The sequence below is a fragment of the Carica papaya genome, chromosome 6, assembly GCF_054855325.1.
Source record: "Carica papaya isolate Zhongbai chromosome 6, ASM5485532v1, whole genome shotgun sequence".
Lineage (NCBI taxonomy): Eukaryota > Viridiplantae > Streptophyta > Magnoliopsida > Brassicales > Caricaceae > Carica > Carica papaya.
In genome coordinates this window covers 186,576-209,427 of record NC_142314.1, presented here as the reverse complement: position 1 = coordinate 209,427, position 22,852 = coordinate 186,576, and the positions used below count along the sequence as shown (strand labels likewise).

Below are 22,852 nucleotides of genomic sequence, written 5' to 3'. Positions count from 1 at the left end.
ACCACCTTATAATTACTTTTATATCTCTGTGTATGTACGGCAGTTGACAGGTGATATTACCCACAATTGCATTTTAATGTTTGCAAGACAAGCACAATACGCGGGTCACGCAGGCAATATTGTCGAATTGGCCTTTGCCCCTGCGAGAGAAATAATGTCATACCAGCAACATTCACATCACAATCTCATTGAAAGCAACACAAAGATCTGCCACGTTGTGTTCATCTCGCTAGGACCAAACTGATTCTTAGTAGATGGATGGATATACATGCTTCCCTAGAAAGACTCATAAAGTTTTCATGTATTTCAGAATATAAGTGCATATTTACAGAGGCTCGTTTAGTATCCAAAAATCATGTATGAACATCGAGTGTATAATTTTCTCTCAGTATACTAATCTTCAAGACTTATACTACAAATTAAGTACACTGACCATCCCTTAAACACTAAACAGGAGCCAAATCATCTCCCTCAGCATGCATAGTCGGATGCGAAGCTTTCTTGGTTGCAGATGAATGATAAGGAGGATGATCCGTTGCTCGGGCCAATCGCTGTTCCTACATAAAAGCATAGAAACCAAAATGATTGCTTAAACAAGATTCGACCACAGTTACACAAGTGACGAACTGAAGCTGTCATTTAAACACAGGCACAGGAACAGAGGTGTCTTCTATTCGTCTCGATTATAAGGAATCAAAACTCTGAGAACAATGCAAAGGATCCCTTGCTAACATGACTTTCTTTGAAGAACACATTGACTTGTGTAATAGAACAAATCTAAGCAAGGAAGGGATGGCCAAACCAATGAAATAGTGACTGTCTAACCAATAACTCTGGTATAATAGTACAGGCTTTGTTGAAACAGATAGCAAAAAGAAGGTTCAGTATGGCACTTACAGAGCGAAAGGGAAAGTCATCCACCTCAAGCATATGAACAATTTGCCCCATCTTTGGCCGCTTGATGGCATCCAAGTCAATGCAACGAAAACAAACAAGTAATGCCCTTTTCAGAGCTCTTGACGAGGGTTGAACTTCTATACGCCGGTCTAAAACCTCTTCTCCGCGGCGACTAGCAACCATTCCTTTGAACCAATCAACTAAGTTTGTCTGAAATAAGACAATTTAATTTTTGTTTGCCTTCATGTTTACACAGCAAGATAGAAAATTAGATATACAGGTTAAATGTGTATTTTCACCTCTCCAGCTGGTCTTGAATAGTCAATAGGACTCCTTCCTGTAATTATCTCCATAAGTAGAACTCCAAAACTATAAACATCGCTTCCCTCATTAAGCATCCCCGTACTTGCATACTCAGGAGAAACATACCTGCAGAAAATTGATTAGAATTCAGTTGTAAACATGCATAGAAACCAATTTCTTGCAACTGACACATTGTTATCACTTGATACATTGATGCTATTAGATATTGTTTTTATGGGAGAGAACCAACCCGAAAGTTCCCATTACACGTGTAGTCACATAACTTGCTTCAGATCCTAATAGCTTCGCCAAACCAAAATCTGATACTTTTGGATTCCATTTTTTATCAAGCAGAATGTTACTGGATTTTACATCACGGTGCACGACTTTAGGTTCCAATCCTTCATGCAAATATGCCAACCTGCATAAAGCAAAACACTTTTCAGATGCTTGAGTAAAACATAACTCTTCTAGTAATGCAGTTCTTGCCAGATGCTTGAGTAGTTTATTATGTTAATGCTGTACCCTTTTGCTGTCCCTATGGCAATCTTCATTCGGATATCCCATGTCAGAGGGCTGTAAGGCCCTAAATCACCATGCAGCCATTGCTCCAAATTGCCGTTGTCAACATATTCATATACAAGCATCCTAGAAACAGAGAGTATAAGTTTCAGCACAGAAATTAGACCACAAAATATAAAAGTATTATCTCAAGTTCATTTCTAGTTACAATTTCTAAGTCCTGTGGGCATGTGGAGGGTAGTACCTTTGAGCAACTTCAGCACAGTATCCAATCAAACCCACCAAGTTCTTATGCCTTACTTTCCCAATAGCTTCAACTTCCACCTTGAACTCCTTCTCTGCCTGACCCCTGCCACACCATACTTACTTCTGCTTAGCAAATCTTTCAAACTTTAATACCAATCAGCACTAAACATTTTCACAAACATTAAAATTTGCATAAGAAACCTTCTTTTCTTTTTCCTTTTTTTTTTTTTAATGAAAAGAGCAATTAAATTTTCACACTGCTTGGTGATCTTTGTTTGTAAAATAGTCAATTTAAGTAGGAAAAGAGTAGATCTAGTGAAGAAATTTATCCATTCTTAGTGGTCTGGTCAAGACTATTTGTTGCTTTCCTTTTTCTTCCATTGATTCTGTCCTGAGCAGATCATATGACAGATTAATTTTTTTAAAAAAATTTTCTGAAATGAGATATGACAGATTAAATTAGCAAAAGAAAGTTTGAGTGATATATGAAAATTATATCGCCTAGTAAAAGATAAAGAAAAAAAGAAAAAGAACAAAAGCCAACAAAGAACAAAGTAACCACTTTACTTTTTCCAAGTACTCCAGACTAAAGAAACTGCATGTATATATATGTAGATATACCGACATATACACCAAAAAAAGAGTCCAGATGGACGATGTACCAGGAGTCCAAGATAATTTTGGAAAGAAAAAAAGCCAAAAGACAGAACATTTAACGATAAAGCTTGGATCTAGACAAACATAAAATAGGCAAGCAAGAAATCCTGAAACATCGTCCCTTTGCTTTGACCAAAACAAAACATAATCATTATCATAATCCATGATTCCGCATTAAATTAACCTTGATGATAATTTCCAGGGAAACATACAGAACCTGGAAAAGTGTGCTAACAAATTGAATCAACGGAAGCTTGAAACAATAACTTACGCATCCAGGAATTTTTCCATGCATAACAAACAGAGACCAAGAAGTATCTATCAAAAACTTTACGTACTTGTTATTGAGAAGATTTTTCACAGCCACAACGGAGCCGTCCTGCAAGACACCACGGTACACGACGCCGTATCCTCCTTCACCGATCACGTTCTCCTCCGCGAAGCCACGGGTTGCAGTCTCTAGCTCCTTCAAGCTATACCACCGGCCCCAGCCGATCGCTTCCACCGCCACTTCATTGCTCGTAGTGGACATGCCATCGCCGCCGCCGCTACTTTCTCCCTCACTCCTCCCCTTCTTCCCTCCCTTACCAATCTCCATCTCCTCCACCAAGACGCCAATCTCCTCCTTCTTCGAGTCCGCATTTCCGATTTTGCCCTTGTCTTCGTCCGAATTTACGAATGCACCCACAGTTTTGATCTCCACGATCTCTTTGGACACCGGAGGGATGGACCCGGAATTTTGCTTCAGGAGCATTCTGCGCTTGCGCGAGGTGCGCCTCAGGCTAACGCACAGGAAGATCAAAAGAGAAACTAAAAGCAAGAAGGCAGAGAGAATTGCGATGACCACATAGAGCTTTAGACTGAGAAATGGGGTTTTGGAGGAGAGCCTGTGAGGAAGCGAGGCGGTAGAGTTGGAAGGCGTGGAGTCGCCGGGGACCGACATTTGGTATCCGGGAAAGCAGGGGATTTTCCCGGCAATGTGAAATTTGAAAGGGAGAATATGTATTGTTGGGGGGAGTTTGTGTTAGAAGAGAGGAAAAGGCGACTGGTGTAGTGAAGGAGGTGCGGTAGTTTTGAAGAAGAGAGAGAGAGAGAGAGAAAACTGAGAGAAGGGGAGAGCGTGGGGGGGGGGGGGGGGGGGGGGCTTCTAACGGATACATGAGGGTGAAGAAGACAAGGTAAATTAACTGACGGTGTTGTACCATTTATGGGGTTTGATGTGACGAATAATTACGGAAAATGCCAAGGATGAATTCGACCAATAATAGTCAGACACGTGTATTAAATAAATAAATAAATAAACTACATTTACTTACCATCAACGTTCACGAAAATGAAAGTTAAAAATGTTCGTTGCGGGTGATGAATTGGGAAGGGGGTTAGTGATTAATAATAATTAGTTAATTATTAAGCAATTACATTCGCATGAGTTTTGACTCTGGCAGCGACTGTGCTCGGTGATTAATAATATAATTTAATAATGTTAAATATTCTGGTAATGGCAATATTGTAAATAGCTGGAGAAGAGGAGGGCGATTTTGAGTCTTGGCGGTGCACGGGCGTGGGGACCCCCGGGAGGGGGAACATTAATGATTACCGTGAAATTTTCGTGCGTTCAAAATGTTAGGATTTCGAATTGCGTTACATCCAACATTTTATTTTGTCGAAATAGCCAACGCCTGTGTTTGTTTCTTGATGGGGTATCAGTGCGATGTTGAAACAAATCCAATGGGCCGAGAGAAGCTCGAGTCAAGTGGTGGTGGCCGTGCGCACTGCAGAGCGTAGTGGTGACTGCACGTCGACAACTAAGTCTCACACGTCCGTCCTCTCCGTTCTTTTTCTCATTTTATTTATGTGCCGAAAAAGAGAACCTAACAATCATCATTACCATTTTAGTGCTTTATTTTACGCTTTATTACAATATTACCCACTGTTTTAATAATTCTAAGAGCTATGCTTTTCCTTTTTTTCTCCTTTCCCCAGAGTCTTTTTTTTTTTTTTTTAAACGTAATTATAGCTCTAAGTGTGCTTATTAAATTCTCTTAATCAAAATCATAAGAGACCACTGGGGTTTAACTTTAGGCAACAAGAGTCCCCTCTCTTTCTGAACAATTTTTCAGACAAAACATATTGGGCCCAAATCTCAACTTGGTTACCTGTTGGGCCTGTAAGATATTTTTTTACCCACGCACACAATCTTATCCTATCCTCTTCAAATCAGACGGTGACAAGTCACTCGCCGTGATAGTGGGATCGCTGATTAAAAACAAAGCAAGTTCCTTCTTCCTCCAAACCCACTGCTCCTCGCCCCCACCCCCCTTCAATCCATTTCCGCATCTTCTTCTTTCGCAAATCCATGGCACCTGGCAATTCCAAGAAGCGACAGCGCGTGAGCCACCCCACTCCCTCTCTGTTCCTCGACTCCTTCGACCAGAGATCCATTTCCGATTTTGCTGCCAAGCTCCGTCGCACCCCCTCCTCCTCGTCCTTTGTCCGACCCATCCTCGATCACAGGTCCACACCCACTTTCTCCTCCTCCCCCGCCTCCTTCAACGATCCTGCTACGGCGGACCTCCTCCTCCGTCTCTTCCTCGAACCGTTCCCCTACGATTCCTCCCTCGATTCTGCTGCCCGTGACCGCGATGCTGACCCATCCGATGTACAGATCTATCTCCACTCTCACGTCCTTCGTCGCTCCAAATACTTCGCCGCCCTTCTCTCTGATAGATGGCACAGACCTACTGCTAACACTTCCCTTTCCTCCTCTGCGGATATTAAAGATTACACGCATATTAATCTACCAGTGTCCGCCAATCAGGGAACCATCGCCGCGCACCTCGCGGTTCTCCAGCTTCTCTACACCAATGATTTCGATGCTGCAATCAACTCGCCGTCTACCGCCCTCGACGTACTCCCGGTGGCGCTGGAGCTTCTTTTTGATGACTGTGTCAGGTCCTGCATTAGGTTCCTCGAAGCGGTTCCGTGGACCGAGGAGGAGGAAATGAGAGTACTGGCCCTGATTCCCTTCTTGAGGGAGGAAGAATCGAGAGAGCTCCTTGCTAGGATTTCTCCTTCCAGAGAGGATTCCTCTGAGGAGATGCTCCACGGATTAATTGTAACGGCGATTCATAACCATCCTAACTTGGCTTATGTGAAGGCATTTGTGGCCAAGTTATTGAGAGACTTCTCTTCTAAAGAGTCAGCTAAGAGGGTCCTGGAGAGGGCATTCGAGACGAGCTTGAAGGTTGTCAAAGAGAGCTTGGAGGAGTACTCCAGTCCGGATTTTAGAGGGGACCATAACGAGACGGAGGCAATACAGAGGCTAAATTTGCACACGGCCATGACAAACGGGAGGCATCTACAGTGGTTGGTGGAGAGGATGATTGAGCTGAGGGTGGCTGATTCGGCGGTCAAGGAGTGGAGTGAGCAGGCCGCATTCACTGCGGATCTACAGAGGGCCTTTCGGGATGATGCATGGAGGAATATCGTCCCGGGTCTGCCCGCTGTCATGCTGCGATGCACTTCAAAGTTTGCCAACGCGGTTGCTGCTGGCAGCATTTTGGCTGCTAGACAGGTACTGGCTTCGTATACATTTGTATCTTGTTTCGAAGTGAATCTTGGTTGTTCGATGCGAAAGTTATTAGCATGGTACTGTTGATGCATGGGGTAAATCAGTTGTTAACTATGTACTAGATCGTAGCGGGAACTAGAAATATTCTTCTTGTTTTTTCTACTTTCCCGATACAAAGTCAGAATAAGTTTCCTGGTAAGCCATGGGGTTGTATTAAGTACTGTTGACATAGAGATGTCAGAATCTAGGGTGCTTACTTCCTTTCCTCATAAGAATACATATCATGGATATTAGCTCATAAGTTTCCCAAACCGCACTCTGCGTGTTTAGTGCTTAGATAAAGTAATTCTCGCTCCGGAAAGTTTTTGCAATTTTACATCTACTATAGATGATCGGTGTAATAGATAATAAAATACTCAACTGGCAGAATTGGTTTCTTAAAAAAGAAATTGGAACCTCCTTACCATTTTTATTTTTTTTTAAAAAAGAAGAAATTGGGACCTCCTGGTGGTGAGTTCCATAACGAAGTTTCTTTAGTATTTAGTGTAACGGTTTCGGAAATTTAAATGAAATATATGTATTAAAAATATCAAATGCGGAAGCGTAATAAAAATTTTGATTAACATCCCTTACACAATAACCAAAATGTACTCAAAACATGAAAGAACAAATTAACTAAAAGAGATACTCGAGATAAGAACTATAAATATAGTTATGGAGCTTTTAGGCGTCCTCTTCGCCGTCTTCCTGCGGAACGGGCTCGGGAACGATGTCTTCCTGATCTGAAATGGTTAAATAAAGAATGAGTTACACCAGCCCAGTAAAGACATCACACTATCTTACCGCCACGGAAGTAAATGTGGATAGAAAACAAAAATGACCAATGGAGCATAATTTATAACAAACTCGTTTATTAACATGAAAACCTTTATTGTCCACTTATCTCGGTGAAATCCATGAAAGCAACATATGAAAACAATAATATTATCATTATCATGAAATCATATAAACTTTATAACATAACACTTACCACGCTTTTTGCATCTCAATCATTAAATAACATATTTTCTTCTTTTACCAGCCTACTAGTATCCATGGGGATCCATAGGGGGTCCTGCTACGCGTGAACCCTTAACATTTCAACCTGATTCCAGGGCCGTCCCCATACCCCGTCCGGTATGGGCGCCAAAACTATAAACCTCAATACCCCGTCCGGTATGAGGGTGAAACGGGTCGTCCCCATGCCCCGTCCGATATGGGCGCCAAAACACATAAGGTCTCCATACCCCGTCCGGTATGAGAGACCACTTTCCCGGTAGGGTTCCCTCCGGACCCGGTCCGTCCACCATCTCCCAAAATATCTAGTCAAACTGTCCACATTATTCAATTATCAATTCACATAACCTTTTTACCTTTTTCCTTGGTCTCACTCATCCAATCATACGCAAACATGTAAACCAGTAATTGACACCAAACAAAACAACATAGTATCGGGTTCACCATAATACAAACCATAATAAAAGAAATTATGATTCATGTATACGAGACCATAACATAATTACATCAAACATCATGCTGCATTTAATACTGGAAATTAAATCAGACAATAATAGACCAACACTGTATCGGACTCGGGCTCCATTGGCAACCTTAATCAATTATACATATATAAAGTCACACAGTACAGTTTAATTATTTATTTAGCTTTAATACCGTGATAGGAAATAGGGTGATGGGTTTTTACTTGTTTCGGGATCTGAATACGGCTCTACATTGCGCCTACAGGCTGTCCTTAATTTCCCTGAATTTTTTTTCGGAAAACTGAAACGCACTATCGGTACCTGCACGTGTCCCAAAAAATCACAAATCAGACCTAGGGCCTCTTTCGGCCAATATCGCGATTTCAGCACGGCAGCTCCGCCGTGCTCCAGCGACGGCGCCGTCGCTTGCAGCGGCGATTCGCCTCGAGTTGGCCGTTTTCGGCCGTTTTCGGTCGAATTTGGCCACACTTGCATCGGTATCTGCGATAAAACAACCCTAGGGCCTTCGGGTGGGCCAAAAAATCACGAAAAACCGAAATTCACCGGCGGCGGTGTTCTCGGGTGCGGCTGCTCCTCCGGCGTGAGTCGCGTTTTGATGTTTGGCTCCTATCAACCTATAGAGAAAAGAACGGTGATCACAGTGGTATAAAATTTGCATCGAACGGGGGTCGGGAAGGGCCTCATCGAAGGCAAAAATCGAGGAGGGGCGCGGCGGCGCCGCTGGGCTTCGGCTGGGTTTTTCGGCCGTTTGGCCGGTGGTTTGGCTCCAGTTTGGCCATAAAGGACTCAGCATCGAAAAGCGAGCATAAGGGAGAAAATTTACCTCGACGACGATCGGAAACTTCCCTGGTGCGGCGGCGGCCGGCTCCTCCGGCATCTGGTTCTTCTTCTCCGGCGAGGCACTGGCGGCTAGGGTTTTCATGGTCAGGTGTGGGTGGGGTTATTTGTACCCTTTGCCTTTTAATCTTAATCGTCCATCAAAATTAAATCTGAACCGTTCGATCGCGATTTAATTGGGATTAAATCTGGGCCGTCCGTGCGTGTGAATCTGGGCTGTCCGTGCGCACGTTTGATTTGGGTCGTTCGTGCGCGCGGGAACGGATCTAGGTTGTCCGATCGCGCGCACGCGGATCGCCCACGTGGCCCGTCTCCTGGTCAGCGTTTCCTTGCCACGCGGCACGTCCTGGTTGGCCGGGGCTGCTGACCGGGCTGTTGATGTGGTTGCTGACGTGGTGCTGACGTGGTACAACTTTTCTAAATTGCGCTTTGACCCCCCGGTTTCCGATTTTCTTTTCAAAAACACTCCCATAATCTAAATTTTCACCCCTTTTTTCCAAAATCAATTTCAATTAAATCCAAATAATATTTTTACCCAATTTTATCATTGTTATTATTTTTATTTTCATAAAATTAAATTAAATTAAATCAAATTAAATTAATTAAAAATAAAAAAAAAAAAATCAAATAATTACAAAATAAAAATAATAACATTTGGGTGTTACATTTAGTCTCATGTCTATCATTTTTTTTGCATGTGACAACCTTTGAAATGAAAGCTTTTTGCCTCCTTAATTGATGACTCTAGATTTGAATCGAGGCTGTGGATTGCAAAAAAGGGAGAACATCTCTTGTTCTTCGAGATAAAAAGTTGCACCTTTTCTCTTTGATGTAATGTTGCTTCAAAACGCTCATTTGCCAAGGTTAAAACACATGAGGAGGAAGATTGTTGAAAGAATGACGGGAAATGTTAATTGATTCTAGCATAAATTACCTTTTCTCTTTGATGTAATGTTGCTTCAAAACACTCATTTGCCAAGGTTAAAACACATGAGGAGGAAGATTATTGAAAGAATGATGGGAAATGTTAATTGATTCTAGCATAAATTACTATAAGGGGAAAGTATTTTAAGATATCTGTGTTTCGAGGTATTTTAAGATTTCTAGCACATAGGAGAAAAATGATTTCTTTACTTCTTATGGAGCATATGGTCTTGAATGGTGTTCAATGGAATAGTTACCCCATTAATTAAATTCAAATTCAATTGAAGCATGATTATGCTGTACTTGGCTCATTGTGTTAACTGGCTTTAGGATGGTTGTATTTGTTATGTACTTGGAGATATTGAGCTATGCCTAGACGTCAATGCTCACTCATAAGTAACTGCAAATATACAGATAAGTGTACTGATAGTAAAGCTTACACTTACCTAGTAATTATATGACTGCATTAGCACGGCACTTTGCATGGAGATCATTTATACGACTGCATCTGCAAGTTAAAACATCTTTGTATTATTTGACAGTACTATTTCTTTTTTCACTTATTATGTCCTCTTTCTCATCATTCTTTGCTTGTTGAGATGATACCATGGTCAAGTTACCTGCCAACTGTGTTATTGCATGCTACCTCATTATTCTTGGCCAAGTTTTTGTATCGAGCTGCTGTTGTAGTTGAATTCCCTTTTAAGTTTTAATAGAAATGACTATTCCCGTCTGAAACAACAGCCAAATCTGGTTCTGTCAACTGTTGTAGCTTTCTTGGCATGTGCTTATTGTCTCCAATCTTTTTCATTTTCTATCTTTAGCAACAATTGTTAATACATGTAAGATATGAGGAGAATGGCGGGAATCAAAGGTGAAAAGTGTTATATTTCTAAATTTAAATATCATATGCTACTACTGAGCTATGGAAGGACTTTTTCTGGCATTACTCACTATTTTATTTATTTAGGAGATCATTAGGGAAGAATTTTTACAGTCTAATTGCTGATGCTAAGTAGTTCATGAGCTTTGAGCTTTGTATTGGGTAACACTGCAAGGGACTTGAGCCGAAGTTAACTCCACGGATAAGATAGATATGCCTCTTTGAGACTTAGTCACTGATATTGCTAAGAGGTGTTTTCTTCAAATAATTTATATTTTTTAGATGGTTGGCCTCTACTTAGCTTCATTTTGATTTCCAGGTTAGGATGAACCTTGTAAAAGATTGGCTTCCTGTTCTGATAGTGTGCAAAGAGAATGTGTCACCTATGTCAGCGAGTCTAAAGACACTGTACATGGAACTGGAGGAGACATTCCTGAGAATTATATCCACACTGCCAATATCAGATTCACAAGTTTTGCTGCAGCAGTGCCTGAGTTTCTCAACCAGAAATGTGGAAGATTGCCCCCACTTGGTTACAGCATTCAATACCTGGTTCCGTCGTGCAACTCGACCCCCTCAGCTGGACAGTCTTGATTTATAGCAAAGCTTATGGTGATGATGGTGTGGAATGAAAAGCCTTGGCACCACCTGGTAGCAACTTTTAACCATAGGAGGTCAGGCTTTGGTTGTGAATACTGTGTAAATCATATAACCGCTTAGCTTGTACATAGAAAGCTGGATGTTTGGTTTTTTTTTTTTTTTACAAATGGTTGTTGTTCCTTGCAGCTTTTATGCAATTGTATCCTCCCGCTTTTAAGCCTTGAACCTTTATTTTTGAAGAGGTTTAGTTGGCTCTCTGTCATTTGTGCAATTTCTTCTCTTTGATGTTGCTAAGACGGACGCTTTAGTCATGAAATGTAAATATTTTTGCCGGATCCATTTAATCTTTACTGCTTTCATCTAACTCTCTTTCTCTCTCTTTCTCTCTCTCTCTCTATATATATATATATATATGTATTTATATATACTTTAATACCAAGTTTTTAACGTGATATAGTTAGTTATTCACTGCAAAAATCACCCCTCTTTGTCTTTCTTGTGTTACATGCTCTTTCCTGTCTTTTTTGTTCTCAAAGAAAAGGTGTATATGGTATATGTTATTGAAATTTTTTACTTATCCTTCTGTAATAGTCTCTGAGGTATATATTTACTTATTTTATGTTTAAATTAGGTATATATTAGAATTCAAGTTCTCTACTTTCTCAAAATAAGAATTATATATCTCACTGCAATATACCCGCAACGAGAATGAGCGTCCACCTAATTTAAACATGAAAAGTTATGTATATTACATGTATATCACCTAATGTAAGGACCCAATTCAAGTTTGCTTTTCAATTCACAAGCTGCGAATAGCAGCCACACTGGGTGGCGCAGTCACTTTCCCACCATTTTCTATCAATAGTACAGTTCTTAATAGTCCCTACACAGCTGGAGTAAATAAAGGTAATTTAAACAAAGACACTAACCTAAAAAGGATTAAATGCAATCCATGGGATCTAAGACCTCTAGAATGGACCACTGCGCCAAACCTGCAACCCAGAAATTTAAGGCTTCAACTGTTTTTGTATTAACATCTCTTTTACATTATCAAAACTTCTTTTCTACTAAAAACAAGCTTACAAACTCAAAAACACTCAAACTGAGTTTAACGGCAGATAACCAAACTACCTACATTGGGAGGACCTTGACTTCATAATAAGCCCACATCATATATGAAGTCAAGTTCAGGAAATGTCCAACTATTCCTGCTTCTTTATGGTAGATAAAAATACAAAGTTACTTCTCTTATTTCCAAGGGCGGGCTTTGCTGCTCCTGAGAAAACCATCAAAAGCTGGAAGTTTATGTGTCACCCATACCTTATTCCAAGAATGTGAGCTCCTAATCAACAAGGGGGTTATGTCAGAAGCACTGGTAAGTTAGTAGCCACAGGATCAGATAAACTACATTATTATACTAGAATGACATGAGTGGGAATAGTAGATTATAATAATCGCCTTCTCAAATTGCGAGCAGTGCCCTGATAGGTTCGAACCAGCAATCCCACTCCTATTCCAATTCCCAGACAGATGCTCAGGCCGATGCCTACACCCACTCTGACACCAGCATTAAACCATGAGAGCTCACCATCTTCACCTTCAAAACATTCTGTCCCTGAGTAGAGGTCGTTGTAGTCTTCACTTTCTGGTTTATGATTTGGATAAGCCGATATCTACAAATATTATAAGGAAATCAGAACCAGAATGCACAGTGACAAGTAAGAAGCAGATTCAATCACGAAGACTATGTCAAGTGACACTCAAGTGAAATAAACCATGAAAGTTTACTGTTAGAAGGGAAAGTACCAACCTTATATCAGCACAATAATTGCATCAAAATCAAATACTCACGCTTCAAAAATACTCCTTTACCAAGGTTTGGATCAGTCAATAATCTGGTCAGGAAAAAGACACGTAGGAACTCTCTCTTAATTGTTATTAGTATTATATGTTCCATTTTCCTTTTATTCTTTTAATTGCTTGGTAGACTTGATTTGACCTACCAAACCTGCTTGAGCCAAGGTCTAAGCATTGGTAAATCTAGTATTCAGTTTGTTTGTGGAGATTCTTTTAAAAACATAAATCTTTATCATCATTGTGATTCTAGGCAAATCAACAGATCTTTGAATCTAAAAATTTTTTTATTGAAAAACAGAAAAAGTCCCGGACTAGCAGATTCCCTATAATATGAAGGACAGGAAGTGACATAGAACTGTATGTGTCGACAACATGAGCAAGTAGTATCACTACCTACTCATTCCATGGTCAGATTTTAGATATGCATAAAATTCAAAGAAAAGGATCATTTATAATTCTAACTCGTAAAGTGAACTTATATTGGAGGAAAAGGTGTCAGAGGGCATGTTTGGCAAGTAGCTCTTGCAAGAGTACAAGCAAAACCATCAAATAAAATGTTGTTTTTGCATTTGCTAAGCAATTTTCTTGTATACAGCAGAAAATACCAAATGGATATAGGAAAAGAAGGCACAAGCTTTAAAAGAATAGATAACTATATCCACTTATGAGTGACAAAATAGTATTCTACTAGTTGAAAATCAAGGTATTTATACTAAAGGAGTACTACAAGACAGTTCTTCTTGATGGTGATAAAAAAATTGGAGTTGAAACATTTTAAATGGTCTATAGAAGAGTAGATTAATACACAAACAAAATGGTTGAAGCATAAGTGACTTTCAGTTCTTCACTTCCCTAGATTTCAGTCAAAATTACCTGGAGAGAAAGTCTGGAAGGATCATCTTTATGTCCTTCATCTGTCTCATATTCAGGAATGGAGTCCAACACCCCCTTCCTAGTTTGCTTCTTGCGGAGACCAAGCAGCAAGCTCTTAGTTAAGATAATAGGAGCCCCTGAGAAAGACCCTGCAACATATACCTCAATCGTAGGTGAAGATGAGTCTGGAACCATAAGTTGCCTTGCCTTGAGAAAGCCAGTTCCCACTGACATGTCTGATTCACAATTCATGCTCCAGCTCTGACCATGGCTTCCGGATTCCCCATTAAAACCATTACTGTTTGACAATGTAAGAACCCCTAATAGCACAAGAACATTCTTATCAAAGACCTCAAACTTCACACTTCCAGTCATTCTTATACTATCAGTGCTTATAAACGTGGCTTCTTCAGATTTCTTATCCAGTCGATCTCTTCGAAGAAGGGTTGATGGGCCATCTGAGTAGATGCTAGTCCTAACGCCATTCACTTCAAGAACAGTGTCAGGATCGAGTTGAATATGGTTAACAGTGAGGTATTCAGGAGTCGAATCATCAATCTCACATTTGCTCACTCTAACATAAAAAACTCTCAAATCAAGCCAAGGTAGTGATCTTTTAACGCATGGCTGGTAAGGAGAGTTTCTCAAAACCACATGGCCATTATCCATATGTCCGGGTCCGTTGGATAGCTCACAAGCACCCTCCATACAACTAAAAAGTTAAATCCTCCTGCTCACTGATATTATTCCAACTTGATTGAGTCAAGGATTTGATGATATCCATAAAAGGGAAGCTCATGTAAACAAAGAAAACCTGCAGACATTCAACATAGTGAAATTAAGGCAATTTACACCACAGACAATCGAAACTCAAAACAGAACCATGGAAACCAGAAACACATTAGAAAAAGGTGTTTGGTAAATATCTGGCAGAGAGGTGAAATCCAACTGGCCTGCTGAATATGAATCTACATCTAGTTTAAAGAAATAGTAATGAGAAACAAAGGAACCATCCAAGCAAGGGAAGGAAATGGTAAGAAAGGAAGGAAATTCAATCAAGACATCGTTGAACCAATCAACAGGCAAAGGCAAAGACAAAGAGAAAGACCATGAAACGAAACCTCATATTACTTTCTGCAGGACTTGACTTGATGAAGGGGAAAAAAAGGGGCAAAAAACCTACCAAAACAGAAGATGCAGTAGAAGATAAAGAAAGGGATAAGAAGATGAGAAATGGCAAGGAAAATTCCAAGAATCTGAAGTGTTGAAACACAACAAATATATTGAATGGCCAAGGTTGGGGAAAAAAGGTCACTGTCTCGAAGAGTACTGTACCTAATTCGTATAGTAAATATAGTAATCAAACTCAGTCTTAACGCCTCTTCAAATTGAAATTAAAGACAATAAATTCAATGACAGAGCCGCATACGCGAAACGCCCAGAGATGTAATAATCTCTCTCAAATTCGAGTTGCTTGAATATCAATTCAATATAATATTAACCAGGAAATAAGTACCCCTGCCAAGTCTCTGATCAGTAATCATAACAGCGAGAGAGAACAAAATAAGAAAATTTTCCCTTTTAAAGAGTCCAACAAAATTGCCGGCAAGTGCAATAGACAATAAATCATTCACGTCATACAAACAGACAAAAATCTCTCTCTATCTGTCTCTCTCCCTCTCTCCAAATGGAAATAACAACTGTCTAATCACCACCAAAGCACCAAATTTGAAGAAGATTATTAGTTCGCTAATTGACACCCAAGTGAAAACTCAACACAAGAAACCCATGCCCTCGATCCACAATCAAAAAGCAAATGATAACCAGCCCCCAGTCTCTTCTCCAATAAAACAAAACTTAGATTTTGATTTTCTTCTGAAAGACAATCCTGACCACGCATCTTATATCGCCCGATCAGGAAAAGAAAGCACGACCCAGCTCACATTTCGCTTGGGTGAAAAGAAATTGAAGTCAACTTCAAAATTATGAAACGGAATAGAAAGCAGGGCAGGTGGTGGAATTTTGTTAAGAAAATTGGATGGTTCTTGAATAAATTTTTGTTGGGGGAGATTATAACGAGTATAAATAACCCCTTTTGGCTAAAAAGAACAAGAGAAAATCACTTTTGCCTTGTTTATTTTTTCTTATCGTTTGGAGATTAGATATTATTATCTTTACAAAAGTTTATTCTAATTAAGAAATCAATTATCTACATTTTTAGGAGAGACGTATGTTTTTGGTTGATTAACAAATAAATGCTTTTCTCATTCAAAAATAAATTAATTTCTACTTCCTCTTCCAATAACTTTCGTGAAATTTTTTCTATGAACAAATTCACGTGAAAACATATGAGGAGACCACATGCTTGCACTTGAGTCCCACCCCACGTGCTTACTTCAATTCCATGTTTGTATGAAAAGTTAGTCATCAACATGCATCTCTTTCAAACTCCTACTGACATACCTCATAGAATGCATTACCATCAAAACTTATACAACCCCATATTACATTTTTACACAAACAGACAATTGCTTCCTTACCAAGTTGCACAATATCATATTTACTGTATAAACAACATTATCACATTGGAAGGTTGTTCATGTTGCTCTACACCTGTATGTCCTAACAGAGAGATCACTCACCAAACCACAAATTCTTACTGATTCAGAATTTAACAAAAAGGTCTTGGCACTCATCATTTTGCTAATCAAATATCTGCTGTGCTCCAAAACATAAGGATAGAATATCAATAACCTATCCTGCCATAACATCCATGCTAGGAGATGACTTCCACCAAATAATTGTTCTAGGAAGTAATGACAAAAAGGCACAAGGATCAGCAAACGTAGAAGAAAACTACTCAAATGATGCTCACTAGATCCGACATGTTGGAACCTTTTAGCCTTTGTCACCGTGGAACTGCAAATTCTAGGAAATATAAATCAAGTACGGAAGATCAGTAACTGGAAATGGCTCTTTTTTAAGAGGCAAGAGATAGTCAAGTAGACATAAGATACAAATCATTTATGAAAGGCATGTCCCCCAGACCCCGAGGAAAAACTTACAAGACGAATACATCTTACTCCAGATGAGAAACAAACAGAAAACAGAACCAGTTGCACTGCTCTGGACCTCAATTTAAAATAACTACTTAAAAGGGACCTTCTGCCAGAGATTAAAATTTTAATCTAACAACTAAAGATCTTCAGATATGAATGAGAAATGCCTGTATGAGCTACAGAACATAAAGCCTTGGTGCATACGTATCATCAAAGGCCATCAATATTTACTGAATGTGACCTAGAAAACTATGACCAGGACTCACACAATGATGTTATCATCAATTCAATTACGAGATGCACTTCTAAACCATCTATAGATTTCTTTCTCACCATAATGAGTTGGATGCCAGAAAACATAACACGATAAAAATAAGGATCTGCAATACACACAAAAGGATTCAAGCAATAGGTGTCTCCCTTCTTTAATCATTAGCAACTAATGCAGCCAACTTATGAAAACAAATTCCAGAGCAACAGAACACAATTATAATTTGACTTATTTCCTTCTTCTTGAGGTCATTTACACAAATCCTTTCTGCTATTTCTCGTTTTAAAGCTCTCACTTAAATTTGACTTGCCTGGATGACCTAATTCACATGCCATTTCATTTAATGGGGCACAAATTACAACTTGTTTTCATCCTATACACTAGCCTGAAGCTGAAACAAACTACATCCTGTCTGTCTCCGTGCTACAAAAATCTCATGAAAGCATCTCCAAGGTCTCCAAAGTTTAGCAGGTAGGATACATGAAGTAAAAACATACAATAAGATTCCTTAAAGAATGCAGGAGGGGCCAAGTACAACTAGGCTCCATCCTGTTATTCTATAATAAAGACTCATCATTACTGAGATAAAAAGAACAGGCCAGATTCTATTTATATTATTTTGCTTAATAAACTTAGTGCTATCAAGGTATAGTTTCCTTACATACCACGATCTGAAAGTGCTCATAACTGGGAACAAGTTACAGCAAATATATATTTTAACTCAAAGGATTTTGAAAGTATGTAAAAAAATACATATGAAAGTATGTAAAAAAAATCATTTTAGAAGGACCTTAAATTAATAAGCAGACTACAATATCAAATTCCTCCCACGGTATTAAATGGAGCGTATTGGTTTGTAAGAATTAGGACTTAAGCACCGTCCAATTAAGAATCCACCAGGTCTTTCTCTACGAGAATAAAAATTAATTGGTAGGAGATAACATGCAGGAAAGCAGTGAACTTCGTAGACAAATATTCGTACACTGCAGAAATGGAATATCAGCGTTCAAATTCAAAGGATTTTGGATCCTTTTTCCAGACTGAAGAAAAATCCTAAGAACTTATTTTCCCACATAGATTCCACAAGCCTGGTCACAACGGTGTTGCAAATCCTATTTCAAGAGGTAAAAAAGAAGTCAGAAAACATTTTAGGCAAGGCTAGAGGCAACAACCATCGCCACCTAGCCAGTCAAAGAATTTTCTATCTAATTCAGTTTAAAATCAAAAGAACTTTCATCAGAAGATTCTGATAATTTAGCATTCTTCAATAATGAGATCAGCCACCAAACACTTCGAGTCACAGAGTGAATTAAGCGCAAAACTTATCAAAAACACATTATTTTATGTGCATGCATATCCTTCGATGGTACCACACTGAGTGGATTAAAGACACAAAAAGTACATTTTCGTCATAATCATATCGAATCAAAGAAACCCGTAAGCAAATAATCAAAGAAATCAATAACCCAAAAGAGGTGAAAATTTACCCTGAGAAAGCCAGCTCCAACAAGAGGAATCAACAGCGATGCTCGACTTCAGCCTAGCAGAAGCAAGGGCACTGTGAAGCGGCATCATAGTTTCTAGACCCCCCAAAACCGATATGAACCTAAAAAATGAAAAACTAAAATGAAGACGAACCAAAAAAACATTCACCATCGAGACTACGCGAGAGAACAAGGGGTGTCGTACCTTGAAGCACAAGGATAGGACCTTCGCGGTGAAGATAGAGGAGAAGATATAGATTTTGGGTTCACAGACTTTTGAGCTAGGTTTGCGCAACGAGATGAGAGAGATCTTTTACCCGCCATTATTGTTGATCTGCAAAACGACGCCATTTCTGGTTTGGAGCACAGAGAAACTATCTGCGTTTGAACAAACCAGGGAACGCGAAGACGGTAGGGAGCCATTCTTAAACCCTACAGGCACAGTTGCAAGATGGGCCGGGCGGCCCAATAGCCAACCAACCATCAAGGGACTGATAGTAAAACGCACCGTTTTGGTAGTCCACCCCAAACGGACATCTCAAGTTTGCTCGATCCAATTATTTCTCTTATTCCCAGTTTCAGGCGTGCTTATTTTTTGAAGATCCCTGTTAACCAAGATCGAAACGAAGAAGAACAATAGGACGCACCGTCACTGATGGCTACGATCTTAGCTCGCAAGTCGCTTAATGCTCTTCGGGCTCGACAGCTTGTAAGAAATCTCTTGCTCTAAACCCATCATGGTGTCTCCTTTGCTTTTCTCTGTTTGGATGCTAGGCACTTCAGGAATCAACTGGGCAATGTTAATCTGGATAGGATTTTGTGCTTACAATCTGTTAATTCATTGTTTTCCTGATACTGAACATAGCACAAATAACTAGCAATTGTGTGTTCCTTTCTCCTCTTATTTGGTTGGGCCGTACGATTTGCTACAAGGGGATTCGTGTGCTTTATTTCATTTTCCCTTCGCCTTCATAATTTATCGGCAACAGAAGTGGGTTGATGGGGTAGAGATTTAGGTAAAGTCCCCGGGCTTAATCCCTTGTCTTGAAACGGAAAAGAACATGGAATTCATACGGTTAAAGGTTTAGGATACATGTTCAGACAGCAAACTTAAACTGACAAAATATTAAAATTCTAGGGTTCTGATTTTCTAGCTCTTGGGTACATATTCCATACTCTTTAGTACGCAATGGGGGCAAGCCCAAGTCTAACGTTTATTCCGTTGGTTTTGCTTTCTCTTCCCTTTCTTTTGGATGAACTATTGTATTTGGCGTTGTTTCTTATTCCTCGAATTTTTTTTCTTTTATGTTATTTAGCAGAAGAATCTGTGTTTTACCCTATGCTTTTCAGTAACCATTGTTTTTACAACCTTTGACACCATTATCACAACTGGCATGCTCTTTATCACAATATTTGCCACCACAGACGTTACTGATTGTAAAATTCTTAGGGTTTATTTATTTATCCCTATCCATTAGCTTTTGGTCTGCCGTGTGTTGTGCAAATTTCTTATTTGTTATTTGTCTATTCATTTCTACTATGATTTCCGTAGGCTGTTTCAGGGCAAGCATTACAGTGTTCTCCCAATTATGGACTTCGATATGATGCACACTTCTTCAGCACCAAAAAAGGTTTATTTTCTGTCATGCATGTGTTCATTTTTTAGTAGTATTAAGGGTTTGCAAATTCTTTCATATGTGTGTTTATATTATCCTGTTCATAGTTGCTGCAGAATGTGCTTGCAAGTGCGTCTATGCATACAAATTATATGTTTTGATACTAGTCATGAATCATCAGTTGCATGCTTAAATCTTAGAAGACTTTGAGGGCTATGGAGCATTTCTTGTGTCATCTGCAGATGATGAAGAAAGAGAGCAACTTGCTAAGGAGATATCCAAGGACTGGAGTTCTGGTAATGTTGTTGGCTGACATTTTCCATCGTCTTATTTTTGCTTTATTTTTCAGTTGAGTTATACGAGAGTTTCCTGATGTTTTGGATTATTGTAGTTTTTGAGCGCAGCATAAACACATTATTCCTCACTGAAATGGTTCGTGGTCTGATGCTTACATTGAAATACTTCTTTGAGAGAAAAGTTACTGTAAGTGCGGCCGACAATTCTCTTTGAGTTTGGGTTTTTGCCAAGCATGGTATTGAAGTTTTCTTTTTCTTCACAGATAAATTATCCATTTGAAAAAGGACCTTTGAGCCCTCGTTTTCGTGGGGAACATGCTCTTCGACGATATCCAACTGGGGAGGAACGGTGCATTGCTTGCAAACTTTGCGAGGCTGTAAGTTCAAATTCCATTTTGACTTTATTTCTCTTTTCTTGCACGGTTATGGTTTATAGAGGGTTACCAAATGTTATATGTGATAGTGGTAACAAATTCCTAATTGGAGCTTATCACAATGTTTCTCTAATTTTCCTGAGGGAAGAGGCTATTACCATTTCTGGCATTTATTCTTAACCCTAATACATATACCTTGTCAGACAATACGACGGTTTCTTTTTTTAGAGAAAAAGAATAATTAGTTTATAAGTCACCAAGAGGATAACACACATGTATAAAAGAGATCTCACTCCGAAGAGATTGACCAGACCAACAATGGCAATGTCAGGGTTCCTGTCTCTGTATTTTTTCATGAATTCCAGTATTCATTAAGGTCTGTTTGGGTGGAGGAGAAACTAGGTGAATGAATGGAAAACCAATTTACCTTCACTTGTTTGGAAGTTGAGTTTTCAGGATAATAAAAATGTAAGGTTAAGAACTTTCCTCTACTAATTACCTTGTAATTCCCTCTCTCAAAGAAACTAAATGTTATGCAACTCCCCCAAATTGCAGTCAAATGAAAGAAGTTAAAGTAGATCCATAAAAATACCAAAGTGCTGTTTCTGATGCTAGTAAACTCAAAAATTCTTGTTATTGCTAGAAATGCATGCATATATTTTTATGTGTTCTGTGTATATATATTTATATATGCATATTTTATTATATTCATAGACATATAATTTATATTATATATATACCCTTCATATACACACTGTATATTGTATATACACTGCATATATGCGCCTTGCATATACAAAATATCAAATTATATATGCACTGTGTATGTAAACTGCATATACACTCTGAATGGGTGACATTTAATGTTAATATGTTACTTGCAGTCCTTTGCCCTGGCTAAAGCACCACTGCTTAGTCTAAAAAATGAAATCAATGATTCTTCTCCACCTACAGATTATTCCTTGTAAATGTCGGCTTAGTTGTTGTTACTGTTTGTTGGATTATTTATCAGATATGTCCCGCACAAGCAATCACGATAGAGGCAGAGGAGCGAGAAGATGGAAGCCGTAGGACAACGAGGTTAAGGATCTCTCTTTATCTCTCTCTTACCTTAGTCCCTTATTTTCTTCTTCTAATTTGGCTTAATTTCCAGGTATGATATTGACATGACCAAGTGTATATACTGCGGTTTCTGCCAAGAGGCTTGCCCCGTGGATGCAATTGTTGAAGGACCCAATTTTGAATTTGCAACAGAGACTCATGAGGTTTAACATGCAACCCACTGTTGGTATAATGGAAGTAGTCAAATCCTAAGTTTCTTTTTCCCCCTTTCTGCCTAATTTTTTTTTTTTTTTTTTCTCACTCTGTTGCAGGAGCTTCTGTATGACAAAGAGAAGCTACTTGAGAATGGGGATCGCTGGGAAACTGAGATTGCAGAAAACCTTAGATCTGAGAGTCTCTACCGTTGATGTTGCTTTGACAGTGCTGTTAATCAGATTTTCTTGGCTTGAATTTTGCAGAAAAATAAAATGACCAGTGGATGGATCTTGAAAATACTTGTATTATTGGCTTTGTGAGTCAGTAATGTTTTGCTGATGCTGAAGTTACTCTTTCATGTGTATGGGGATGAATTGTTTGTCGTACCCTGCCAAGGTGTACTAAATTTATGGGGCGCAGTGCACTAAATTGAGTTATATTGTTCTGACTTGGAAAAGAGAAAAAAAAAAAGATGTGGTTGGGGAGTGCAAGATACTGTTCTGACATGGCTGCAACTCCTGGTATCAGATTACAAGTTGGTGGTCGGCTTGTTGAGATTTTTTTTTCTTTTGAACACTTGTTCTTGTTCCTAGGGGTTTAAACAGTCCAAGCCCTAACCCTTAAGCAATTTACATTTAGATTAAAAATAATAATACTAATGTGACAATTAATACTTAAAATCAAATGACATTAAAATTAAAACAACCTCGTAAGTTATTTGAATTTAATTGAATTCTTATTCTTCCACCACTAAATCCTAAATTATGTATATAATTTTATAATT

The 22,852-nt window shown here is 39.1% G+C and overlaps 5 protein-coding genes across 12 annotated transcripts; 2 read left to right on the top strand and 3 right to left on the bottom strand.

Annotated features, from left to right (window-relative positions):
- Positions 1-283: 283 nt before the first annotated feature.
- LOC110813718 (Protein kinase superfamily protein) lies at positions 284-3,763 on the bottom strand. Of its 2 annotated transcripts, none has more exons than XM_022040960.2 (7): positions 2,964-3,763; positions 1,967-2,071; positions 1,726-1,848; positions 1,451-1,621; positions 1,197-1,326; positions 898-1,107; positions 284-557 (listed from the first exon to the last, which is right to left on the bottom strand). In XM_022040960.2, exons 1-7 carry the CDS (start codon positions 3,566-3,568, stop codon positions 447-449), a joined length of 1,455 nt encoding a protein of 484 aa, XP_021896652.1. In that variant the 5' UTR covers positions 3,569-3,763; the 3' UTR covers positions 284-446. The 2 variants fall into 2 exon arrangements, with proteins under 2 accessions (XP_021896652.1, XP_088062880.1); XM_088206754.1 differs by having other exon boundaries at positions 284-551.
- A 1,100-nt stretch (positions 3,764-4,863) lies between these two features.
- Positions 4,864-11,320, top strand: LOC110813717 (BTB/POZ domain-containing protein At1g63850-like). 2 transcript variants are annotated; one of them, XM_088206752.1, is made up of 2 exons: positions 4,864-6,199; positions 9,829-10,694. In XM_088206752.1, exons 1-2 carry the CDS (start codon positions 4,982-4,984, stop codon positions 9,892-9,894), a joined length of 1,284 nt encoding a protein of 427 aa, XP_088062878.1. In that variant the 5' UTR covers positions 4,864-4,981; the 3' UTR covers positions 9,895-10,694. The 2 variants fall into 2 exon arrangements, with proteins under 2 accessions (XP_088062878.1, XP_021896651.2); XM_022040959.2 differs by lacking the exon at positions 9,829-10,694 and adding an exon at positions 10,701-11,320 and having other exon boundaries at positions 4,868-6,199.
- A 667-nt stretch (positions 11,321-11,987) lies between these two features.
- Positions 11,988-14,419, bottom strand: LOC110813683 (uncharacterized protein At1g01500-like). The gene is made up of 2 exons (XM_022040921.2): positions 13,712-14,419; positions 11,988-12,654 (listed from the first exon to the last, which is right to left on the bottom strand). The coding sequence occupies exons 1-2, from the start codon at positions 14,417-14,419 to the stop codon at positions 12,427-12,429; spliced, it is 936 nt and encodes a 311-aa protein (XP_021896613.1). The 3' UTR covers positions 11,988-12,426.
- Positions 14,391-18,938, bottom strand: LOC110813685 (envelope glycoprotein). Of its 6 annotated transcripts, none has more exons than XR_015812923.1 (4): positions 18,731-18,937; positions 18,529-18,647; positions 18,024-18,153; positions 14,391-14,525 (listed from the first exon to the last, which is right to left on the bottom strand). XR_015812923.1 is itself a non-coding variant. In XM_022040926.2 (3 exons), exons 1-3 carry the CDS (start codon positions 18,874-18,876, stop codon positions 16,620-16,622), a joined length of 276 nt encoding a protein of 91 aa, XP_021896618.1. In that variant the 5' UTR covers positions 18,877-18,938; the 3' UTR covers positions 16,248-16,619. The 6 variants fall into 6 exon arrangements, 3 of the variants coding, with proteins under 3 accessions (XP_021896618.1, XP_021896617.1, XP_021896616.1); XR_002539517.2 differs by lacking the exon at positions 14,391-14,525 and adding an exon at positions 16,248-16,639; XR_002539518.2 differs by lacking the exon at positions 14,391-14,525 and adding an exon at positions 16,248-16,630.
- Positions 18,939-19,076: 138 nt separating this feature from the next.
- Positions 19,077-22,505, top strand: LOC110813684 (NADH dehydrogenase [ubiquinone] iron-sulfur protein 8, mitochondrial). The gene is made up of 8 exons (XM_022040923.2): positions 19,077-19,234; positions 20,078-20,156; positions 20,384-20,437; positions 20,533-20,624; positions 20,701-20,814; positions 21,824-21,891; positions 21,965-22,076; positions 22,185-22,505. Exons 1-8 carry the CDS (start codon positions 19,181-19,183, stop codon positions 22,278-22,280), a joined length of 669 nt encoding a protein of 222 aa, XP_021896615.1. The 5' UTR covers positions 19,077-19,180; the 3' UTR covers positions 22,281-22,505.
- The last annotated feature ends 347 nt before the right edge of the window (positions 22,506-22,852 follow it).

Excerpts from the sequence above, each read along its gene's own strand:
- LOC110813718 (XM_022040960.2), bottom strand. The coding sequence starts at position 3,568 with ATGTCGGTCCCCGGCGACTCCACGCCTTCCAACTCTACCGCCTCGCTT. Across the intron at positions 1,849-1,966 it reads TGTGCTGAAGTTGCTCAAAG|GATGCTTGTATATGAATATG; the intron begins GTACTACCCTCC and ends CTCTGTTTCTAG. Across the intron at positions 1,327-1,450 it reads CGTGTAATGGGAACTTTCGG|GTATGTTTCTCCTGAGTATG; the intron begins GTTGGTTCTCTC and ends AATTTTCTGCAG.
- LOC110813717 (XM_022040959.2), top strand. The coding sequence starts at position 4,982 with ATGGCACCTGGCAATTCCAAGAAGCGACAGCGCGTGAGCCACCCCACT. Across the intron at positions 6,200-10,700 it reads GCATTTTGGCTGCTAGACAG|GTTAGGATGAACCTTGTAAA; the intron begins GTACTGGCTTCG and ends TTTGATTTCCAG.
- LOC110813683 (XM_022040921.2), bottom strand. The coding sequence starts at position 14,419 with ATGGAGGGTGCTTGTGAGCTATCCAACGGACCCGGACATATGGATAAT. Across the intron at positions 12,655-13,711 it reads CTTCCAGACTTTCTCTCCAG|ATATCGGCTTATCCAAATCA; the intron begins GTAATTTTGACT and ends TAATATTTGTAG.
- LOC110813685 (XM_022040925.2), bottom strand. The coding sequence starts at position 18,876 with ATGGCGTCGTTTTGCAGATCAACAATAATGGCGGGTAAAAGATCTCTC. Across the intron at positions 18,648-18,730 it reads TCCTATCCTTGTGCTTCAAG|GTTCATATCGGTTTTGGGGG; the intron begins GTACGACACCCC and ends TTCATTTTTTAG. Across the intron at positions 16,640-18,528 it reads TTGGAGCTGGCTTTCTCAGG|AATTTGCAGTTCCACGGTGA; the intron begins GTAAATTTTCAC and ends TATATTTCCTAG.
- LOC110813684 (XM_022040923.2), top strand. The coding sequence starts at position 19,181 with ATGGCTACGATCTTAGCTCGCAAGTCGCTTAATGCTCTTCGGGCTCGA. Across the intron at positions 20,438-20,532 it reads ATCCAAGGACTGGAGTTCTG|TTTTTGAGCGCAGCATAAAC; the intron begins GTAATGTTGTTG and ends GGATTATTGTAG. Across the intron at positions 21,892-21,964 it reads GGAAGCCGTAGGACAACGAG|GTATGATATTGACATGACCA; the intron begins GTTAAGGATCTC and ends CTTAATTTCCAG.